General features: G+C 41.1%; 1 protein-coding gene and 1 non-coding gene across 2 annotated transcripts; one reads left to right on the plus strand and one right to left on the minus strand.

Annotated features, from left to right (window-relative positions):
- Window positions 1–1006: 1006 nt before the first annotated feature.
- On the minus strand, window positions 1007–1113 carry LOC139903337 (small nucleolar RNA R71). Its single transcript, XR_011778163.1, has one exon. It is a non-coding gene; the product is annotated as a small nucleolar RNA R71 (small nucleolar RNA).
- Window positions 1114–2173: 1060 nt separating this feature from the next.
- LOC139901788 (uncharacterized) lies at window positions 2174–3411 on the plus strand. Its single transcript, XM_071884465.1, has 2 exons — window positions 2174–3100; window positions 3340–3411. Exons 1-2 carry the CDS (start codon window positions 2174–2176, stop codon window positions 3409–3411), a joined length of 999 nt encoding a protein of 332 aa, XP_071740566.1.
- Window positions 3412–9995: the final 6584 nt, after the last annotated feature.

A 9995-nucleotide genomic window follows, 5' to 3' on the forward strand; every position in this document is an offset into this window, starting at 1 on the left:
AAATTATCTCGTAATTCAATTTTCTAGATTTAACTTAGTTTAATTCATTAGTTACAATCTTAATTTTCACGTTTAAACTGTCCTTGGAACGATCTTGGATTTACCAACTTTATACTATTGCACGATCGGGTACACTGCCCGTTAGTGTGTAGTAAATCTTTAAACCGGTTTTTCCCATTATAAATAATAGACGCGATTTCACACATCAAGTTTTTGGCGCCGCTGCCGGGGACAGTTGTGTCGAAGATTAAGATTGCTATCTAATTGTTCTTAGTTTAGTTTAGTTATAGATTATTATTTCTTTTCGTTATTCTCAAGTTGAATTGGTGCGTTTAATCGGTTGTTAGTGGTGATTTCGCAGGTAACAGGTAGTGCATGCCACAATACGCGTTCTTCTAATTCTCCGATTTTTCAACCATTTGCAGAACCCGAAAGAGAGTTATTCAGAGCGTTAAGTCACGAACAACAGTCTACAGTGGATTCATCTTTTTCTTCAAGTGCTAATATAATTAATTTGGGAAGTAGTTCTGAAACTGTGGTGCCCGATACACCACCTGAAATCAGAGAAGAAGAAGAATCTTACGTTTCCTTAGATCTTTTTGAGACTGAAGATATGGCTGACCAAGAACAACCACCTCGTCCTCAGACTATGGCACAAAAGTTGAAGGCCACACGAGGGGGCCAAGGCAATTCGATTACTCAACCGAACATCACTCAGCCTTTTCAAATTACAGGGCCGATCCTGAATTTGATTTCTTCTGATTGCCGATTTTATGGCAAGGATACTGAGGATGCTAACGAGCATCTTCGTAATTTTAATGATGTTTGCAATTTGTTTAAGCTACATGAGGTTGCCGATACTTCAATCAAGACAAGGCTTTTCCCTTGGACTCTTAAGGGAGAAGCTAAGAGATGGTTAGATAAGCAACCAGAGGGCACGATTACCTCTTGGGAGACTTTGGAGGATAAGTTTTTGTCGAAGTTTTTCCCTGCATCTCGAGCTGCTAGACTTCAAGCAGAAATTTCACAATTTAGACAAAAGAGTAGTGAGACATTATTTGATGCTTGGGACCGTTTTGCTACTTTGTTACGCTCGTGTCCGCAACACGGGTTGAATGATTTACAAAAGGTTCAGATTTTCTACAAAGGTTATGACATTCCAACTCGTCAGAGTATTGATCAAGCAGCAGGTGGTACGTTAATGGATAAGACCGAAGAAGAGGCGTTAGAGATAATTGAAAAGCAAGCTGCTTACTCTCACGAATGGCATCAAGATCATGAGTCATCCCATTCAGCTTCAGTTAAGAGAACCGAGACCACTGGTGCGTATGATGATTTTGGGTCTATCAGTGCTAAGTTGGATTCTTTTGGTAGAAATTTAGAGAAGATGAATAAGGATATTCATGGTATGAAGGTTGGTTGTGAGTATTGTGGGGGTTTACATTTAGCTAAAGATTGTGATGCGGGGTTAACGATAGGTCAAAAGGAAGAGATAGCGTACATCAGTCAGTAAAATAATAATCAGTTTCAAGGGCGCGCTCAGTTTAACCGCAATTTTAATAATCCCTACAATCCTCAAGGTCGTCAGGGAGGTAGTAACAGTAATTATCAGAATTCGCCGGGTGGAGGATTTTAGCAACAAGCTCCTGGGTATTTTCAAAAGCCCCAAGCCGAAGAGAAAAAGTCGAATCTTGAAGCTATGATCGAAAAGCTTGTGATATCTCAAACTCAGCTTGTTACTACTGTTACTCAGAATAATGAGAAGAATGATCAGATGTTCCGGAATCAACAAGCCGCGATTCATAATTTAGAACAACAGATTGGTCAACTTGCTAATCAGAGAAATGAGAGAAAACCGGGGGAGTTACCAAGTAACACGGATGCTAACCCGAAAAATGGGCACGTTAATGCTATCACCACCCGAAGTGGTATAGCATATGATCCACCAAAGAAGCCCGCTGAGTATGATTTGCGAGTTCCATTGGTTAAAGATAGTGAGCCGGTAGTTGATAGTGAACCGGAGGGGGATAAGGAGCCGGAACAGGTGATTGAGGAAGTTGAAAATATACCGGTAAAGGTTGCTGCTAAACCGGTAGCTAAGGAGTATCAACCACCGCTCCCATACCCGAGAAAACAGAGGTTAGAGAAGTTAGAGGCGGAAAAATCAAAGTTCATGGAGTTGATCAAGAAAGTGAATGTCAACTTACCTTTCATTGATGTTATTGCGGGGATGCCCAAGTATGCTCGGTTCATGAAGGATTTGCTTACCAACCGGAAAAAGATGGAAAGTGTTTCATCCGTGACGTTAAATGTAGCATGTACAGCAGTGGTGACAAACCAACTTCCCGAGAAGTTGGAAGATTCGGGTTGTTTTACTATTCCTTGTTTATTGAGGGATCTTGCTTGTATGCGGGCATTGGCGGATTTGGGTGCTAGTATTAATTTAATGCCCTACTCTATTTACCTTAAACTAGCACCTAGGGAACTTAGACCCACTCGTATGGCCATACAACTAGCGGACCGCTCTATTAAATACCCTCGTGGGATTATAGAGAACATGCTAGTTAAGACCGGGACATTAGTTTTCCCCGCCGACTTTGTAGTTCTAGACATGGAAGTGGATGAAAGGATTCCACTTATTTTGGGAAGGCCATTTTTGAATACCGCTAGATGTCTAATTGATGTTTATGGCCAACAGTTGACCCTTAGAATAGGTGACCAAAAGGTGTCCTTTGCTATTGATAAGGCATTAAAATACCCCGGTTACCTAGATGACACTTGTTATTTTTTGCAAACCGTAGACACACATGTTGAGTTTTTGCAGGAGTTTCCAGAATTGCAGGGAACAGGGGAATGTGAAATAGCAAGTGATGAAGGGGATGTGTTAGATGAGGTGGATTTGATGACCACCCTAATGGCTGAAGGTTATGAGCCAACCGAAGAAGAGCATGAGGAGTTGGAGAAAGAAAATGCATACAGGAGCAAAACTTCAATTGAAGAGGCTCCTGAATTAGAGTTGAAACCACTCCCGGATAATTTGGAGTATGCTTTTCTTGGGGAGGAGTCTAAACTCCCGGTGATTATTGCTTCCAATCTTTCTGTAAGTCAAAAGTCTAAACTTGTCTCCATGTTAAAAGCCCACAAACCGGCTATTGCATGGAAAATTCAGGATATTAAGGGTATTAGTCCCTCTTATTGTACACACAAAATCCTAATGGAAGATAACTTCAAACCGTGTGTGCAACGGCAAAGGCGACTAAACCCACATATGCAGGAAGTGGTTAAAAAGGAGATTGTTAAACTCCTTGATGCAGGTCTTATTTATCCTATTTATGACAGTCCTTGGGTGAGTCTGGTTCAATGTGTGCCCAAAAAGGGTGGCATGACCGTGATCACAAACGAAAAGAATGAATTAATTTCTACCAGGACTGTCACGGGATGGCGGGTGTGCATTGACTATCGAAAATTAAATGATGCCACCCGAAAGGACCATTTTCCTCTACCCTTCATCGATCAAATGTTGGAGAGGTTGGCGGGAAAAAGTTTCTATTGTTTTCTTGATGGTTTTTCGGGATATTTCCAAATCCCTATTGCACCCGAAGACCAAGAGAAAACCACGTTCACGTGCCCGTATGGAACATTCTCTTATCGGCGTATGCCGTTCGGTTTATGTAACGCCCCTGCTACCTTTCAAAGGTGTATGGTGGCGATTTTCCATGATATGATCGAAGATTGCATGGAGGTGTTTATGGACGAATTTTCAGTCTACGGAGACACCTTCGAGTCATGTCTTCTTAATCTTGAGCGTATGTTGATTCGGTGCGAAAAAGCCAGTCTTGTGCTCAACTGGGAGAAATGTCACTTTATGGTTCGTGAGGGCATCGTTCTCGGGCACAAGATTTCTAAAGTTGGAATTGAGGTAGATAAAGTGAAAATCAATGTTATCGCCGGGCTTAAAGCCCCTACCGATGTTAAAGGTGTTCGAAGTTTTCTTGGGCACGCCGGGTTTTACCGGCGGTTTATCAAGGATTTTTCCAAAATTGCCACGCCCTTAAATAAACTTCTTGAAAAGGACGCTCCGTTTGTTTTCTCGGAGGAGAGTCACAAAGCTTTTAATCTTCTTAAAGCAAAGCTCACTAATTCACCTATCCTTATTAGTCCGGATTGGTCTATGCCATTCGAACTTATGTGTGATGCTAGTGACTTTGCAATCGGATCCGTCTTGGGGCAACGTGTTGGTAAACATTTTCAGCCCATTTACTATGCTAGTAAGACATTGCAAGGAGCGCAACTAAATTATACCACCACCGAAAAGGAACTCCTAGCAATTGTTTTCTCTTTTGACAAATTGCATGCGTATCTCATACTAGCAAAGACGGTTGTGTATACGGACCACTCGGCCCTTAAGCATTTGCTCTCTAAACCCGATGCTAAATCGAGATTGATACGTTGGATATTGCTTTTGCAAGAATTCGATGTAGAAATCTGGGATAAAAAGGGTGCCGAGAATTTAGCGACCGATCACCTTTCACGTCTTGAGAACCCCTCCTGTGAGGTTCTAGATGAGACTTCTATTCATGATGATTTTCCCGATGAATATCTCATGAAGGTGGAGGAGTGTGAAGACCCTTGGTTCGTTGATTTTGCGAATTATCTAGTTGGTGGATTCTTAGAGAAGGGTTGGTCACATCATAATCGTAAGAAGTTCTTTAGTGACCTTAAGTATTATTTTTGGGAGGACTCTTATCTCTTTAGGCGGTGTTCCGATGGAATGATCCGTCGGTGTGTTTCCGGAGAAGAATGCGAACGCATTCTTGTCCAATGTCATCATGGTCCGACAGGTGGGCATTATGGTCCCCAAGTTACGGGGCGAAAAGTCTTTGAGGCCGGGTTTTATTGGCCTACTATCTTCAAGGATGCCCACCGGATTTGTCAATCGTGCGATGCTTGTCAACGGGCGGGCCAAATCACCCAACGAGACGAGATGCCTCAAAATTTCATTCAAGTTTGTGAAGTTTTTGATATTTGGGGGATTGATTTCATGGGCCCGTTCCCGAAGTCGAATAATAAGCTCTACATTCTTGTTGCTATCGATTATGTTTCAAAATGGGTTGAAGCACAAGCTTTGCCCACTAATGATGCACAGGTCGTAGTTTCATTCCTAAAGCAACTCTTTTCTCGGTTTGGTTCCCCGAAAGCTTTAATTAGTGATCGGGGAACTCACTTTTGTAATGCCTAACTTGAAAAGGTGTTGAAACGGTATGGGGTAACCCATAAATTTTCGACATCCTACCATCCTCAAACGAATGGGCAAGTCGAAAACACCAACCGAGCTTTAAAGAGGATTCTTGAGAAAACTATTGGTTCTAATCCTAAGAAGTGGTCGTTTAAGCTCGATGATGCCTTATGGGCATTTTGAACGGCGTACAAAATGCCAACCGGAACCACTCCTTTTCGGTTACTTTATGGCAAAGCATGTCATCTCCCGGTGGAGATTGAACACAAAGCTTATTGGGCTCTAAAAACGAGCAATCTTGATCTTAAGGAGGAGGGTCGCCTTCGGTTGAGTCAATTGAATGAGTTAGAAGAGCTAAGGCTCGATGCGTATGAGAACTCATTGATTAGTAAGGAAAGAACGAAGAAGTGGCACGATAGTCGCTTGAAGGATCCTAAAGAATTTAAGGAAGGGGATCGTGTGCTTCTTTTCAATTCGAGGTTTCGTTTGTTTCCCGGGAAGTTAAAATCTAAATGGTCGGGACCTTTTGTTGTTCGAAAGGTTTATTCTCATGGGGCGGTTGATTTGGTAAATTTGAAAGGGGAAGAGTTCAAGGTTAACGGTCATCGGTTAAAACACTATGTCGATAGACCGCAAGAGGTGGACGATGAGATTAAACTCATATTTACCTCTAACGACGCGTAATAATCATGGTTAAAACCATTGTTGTAGAGTTTGTATATCTTTGTGCTTGTTTGACAATATGTGCAATATAATCATGCTTGGATTTTTGTTGGGGTTAGTTTGGTGGTTTTAGGTTGAGAAAATGGGATTTAAAGGTTTAAAAATACGAAATTCTGGTGTACCAGCACATGGAGCGCCGCTCCAGATCATGGCGCGCCGCGCCACCTTGAGACACCTGATGTACCAGATATTGAAAAAAGCTCGACATGATTTTTCAGTTAATCGGAGCGCCGCGCGGATACCCTGCGCGCCGCGCCAATTCCTGTCGGCCAGCTGTTTTCTTTTATAATTAAAATCAAACCAGAATTTTTACATCCACACAATTATAAACGGGTTGGTAGCTGTATTTACCCCAATTCCTTTTATTCTTTTCATTCATAACATCTCTTTAACACATACAAACACTTTGATTTTCAAAACCCTAAATCTCAAAACTTTGATTTCTTGTTTCAATTAACTTCAATCTTTCAAGAATGGCTCCCACCAAGGTCCGAATTTGTTTCTTTCTAACTAATTTCATCTTATTATGTGTAATTGTTTGTTTAATTTTTGAGCATCATGATGAATTAGTGTGGGGTTGCTTTAATTTGGGTTATGTGATTCAATTAGTCATGGGTTTTGTTAGATTATCATTGTATGCTTTGATTTCATGATTAATTTTGTGTTTTTGGAAAGTTTAACATGAACCTAGGGTTTGTAGGTTTAAAAATCCGAATTTTGTAAGTGAGACAGGGGATATTTGTTTGAAGGTGTGGTAGTTCTTGAATTGTTCATGTGTTTTTGAGCTAGTGTGGGGTTGTGTCCATATGGGCGGGTCAAATTTTTTGAATGACTTGAGCTATATTGTTCTAATTATGTGTAATGCCATGCTAGTAAGGATTAAACATATGATTTTGAATTGTGATGAAGATTTTGTTAATGGTTGTTGGAATTGGTAAAAGTTGCAAACATGATGAAGTTTATTGGATTGTTGGAATCTAAATGAGTGATAAGTAATCATGTTTGTCATGTTTCGGGTTATGTTGATTTATGATTATGGTTCGTGAGTTGTTTTGTTTTAAGGGATAATGTGATTTGGTTGAGAGTGTAGTTTTTGACATGTTTTTTTTTTCAAGTATTATTTGTTAACTTGAAGATTGTTTTCAAAAGTGGATTGGCATGAAACATGATTTGGTTGTGAATGGTACTTGGTGTCTATTATTATGACTAACATTAACTTTTGAGTTTGTTGTTTTGTTTTCTTTACTTGTTTCATGAATGTAGAGATCAAGAGGATCCCAGGAACAACCAAGGCAACCACCGAATAATCCTGAATTATGGTTATCTCATATCTCAAATAATGAGGATTTGGAGGAAGGGTTCACCACAAATAGCGCTCGTCCGATTGAGCGAACTTATTATTTAGATTGCACGCATCTTTCATCAGCGGGTCCTAATATTGTTCGGGAGTTGCGTCGTTACTTGTGGGTAGTCTATGCGGGCAATGAGTTGAGACCTTATGAAAGGTTATTTGAGATTAATGAGGATATTTATGAGCAGATAACTATAGAGTTTTTCTCAACTGTTAGTTGTCGACCTCGAGTCTCTCCGACCGAGGCAGATTTCTTATCGTTTAGGCTTGGCGGGTTAGAACGTCGTATGTCTAAGATTGAGCTGGCTCGGGCATTAGATCTATATCCTGAGTTGACTGATAATGATTTGAAGTGGCATTTGATGAATTGCAGAGTGTTTGGGGAGCAAGTTTTCAGTGAAAGTGATTATTGGCCGACTGTGGCAACTGCTAGTGCTGGTCCGTTTAGTTCGAGTCGAAGTGTTCAGTCGATGCTTAGACTTCCTGAGGATCGAATAATTTTTAAGATGATAGCTACTATGTTTATGGCAAGGAGAAACGCAAACAAAATTCAGCGAAGGGATCTTTGGATCCTACAACAAATTATACTGAGGGAGCCGATCGATGTCCCATGTATGTTAGGGGTATGGTTGTAGGAAATTGGAATGGACAACCGCACGGAACGCCCATTGTTAGGTGGGCATTTTGTTACTAGGTTAGCTCGGTCGTTTTCGGTCCCGACGAGTCGATGTGATGTGGTGGGAGTTGAGGCGTTGCCCACCAATATTCTATTTTTCTCTAAGGCTGAGTTTATCCGTCGTGGTCCAGCAGGATGGGTTTTGTGGTCTGATGAAGAGCAACAGCAACAGCAACAGCCAGGTGACGGTGCAGGTCGAGGACGTGGACGTGGAGCTAGTCGATCTACGTATGAGGCTGGGAGCTCGAGTGGTGCGAACGTACAGGGTACGTGGTCAATGGGTGAAGAGAGTTGGAATTCTTTGGTGAACAGTGTGGACGGTCTTCATTTAGAGTACAGGGACAGCAGGTCAGCATATGATGCTCAGGTGGAGCATAATCAGCGGATGTTGGCAGAGCAGCGTAGGCATAATGAGGATTTGATGACTTGGCACCAACAAAATTATGGGTCGATTAACACAACGCTAGGACAGTTTGGAACAGAGTTGGGTCATTTGGGAGAGCGTGTTGACAGGGTTGAGTACGATGTTAGGGGAATTAGGGCCCACAATCAGTGGGAGATCCATCAGCGACAAATTCAGCATCAGATGCGTCATAACCCGGAGGCGTATATTTCGACGCGAACTACCATTCTCGATTATACGTCTGTTACTCCTCCGAGACCGGATCCTTCATATGACCCGTACCAAGCTTGTCAGGATACGTATGGTGTGAACTGGGACCCTACCAGAGATTTTTGACCGGGAAGTGATTGATTGTTGCGCGTGATTATGTTGTAATTTGTTTTAAACTATTTCCGTTTCGTTGGTTTGTACTTGGATAATTTTATGGTTTGCTTATGTACTGTGGATTTATTTAGGGACAAGGCGTTTCGGTACCGGGTGGTGCCACCTTGTCCCATTTATGTAGTTCGTGTGTTTTTCTTTTCTTAGGTATGTTGGTGAAACAATTTTTTTTTCAAGTCTGGCATTAAGTTCAACAAAACTACTTGAGTGATGATATTGGTGTGAGGATCGGGAATGGATGATGTTCTTATGCTGGCAGTCAGTTCAGCGCCATCTGTCACTGTCATTCCACGATTAGTGGTTAAGCTCGATAAGTTTTTATTTTTCTTACCCTTTCGATTTTAATCCATTTTTGATCTCAAGTAATGGGGACATTACTTGATCTCAAGTGTGGGGTGGGGGATGTAAAATCTCTCGGGTTGGTTGTTAATAGAATCATCATTATTTTGGTTTTGATATCTAAACGACTTGACGTTTCACGGGGTTTTGGTCGTAAAAAAAAAATTGAAATATTTAAAAAAAAAACCAATGAAAAATTAGTTAGCGAAAAAGAAAAAAAAAATAGAAAAATAGTTAAAAATTCGACCAAAACCCTTGTTTAAGAATTTGGAGAAGCCGAAAGTGTTCCACATGTTCATTTCCATTGAACATGAAATCCTACTAGTTCAAAGAACTCAATAGTAGGTCACCTGTACCAAAACGGGTGTATACCGTGAGAGAGCGGTGATTGCATAGCGTGATTGTGACCGAATCACGTGCCAGATCAAAAACTTTTGGTTACTTGGTATAGCAGACTTCCGAAACTATATCATTTTATTATTGCATCATTTAATGATGTGATACTGTGGGAAGAGGAGCCTTGAGCTTCACCAGTGCTGTCCTTTTTAGGAGCAATAGCTACGTGCTTGTGTTTGCTTAGACAACACAACCCATAGCCAAAAGCTATGGAACCCGAAGGTTTTCGGGATTTATCGGGAGTAAAGTCTTCCGAAAGTTGTTTCAAAACCAGTGTCAATTGAAACAGATTGGCACTTCCGAGTGACTCAAATCCACTCATTAAGGAAGTAAAGTCTTCCGACCGTTCTACTTGGTACGTATACCTCTTAAGCGTGCCATTTCATTACCCATCATTTCACGATGAGGTACTGTTAGAGGAGAAAGTCTTGAACTTTCAAAACATGTTCATTATTGTGAATGTGAAATCCTACATGAACATAACAGTTCA

Source organism: Rutidosis leptorrhynchoides, chromosome 3 (genome assembly GCF_046630445.1).
Source record: "Rutidosis leptorrhynchoides isolate AG116_Rl617_1_P2 chromosome 3, CSIRO_AGI_Rlap_v1, whole genome shotgun sequence".
NCBI lineage: Eukaryota > Viridiplantae > Streptophyta > Magnoliopsida > Asterales > Asteraceae > Rutidosis > Rutidosis leptorrhynchoides.

Coding starts and splice junctions, on each gene's coding strand:
- LOC139901788 (XM_071884465.1), top strand. CDS start 2,174: ATGGAGTTGATCAAGAAAGTGAATGTCAACTTACCTTTCATTGATGTT. Junction 3,101..3,339: donor TTATTGCTTCCAATCTTTCT/GTAAGTCAAAAG, acceptor TATTTATGACAG/TCCTTGGGTGAGTCTGGTTC.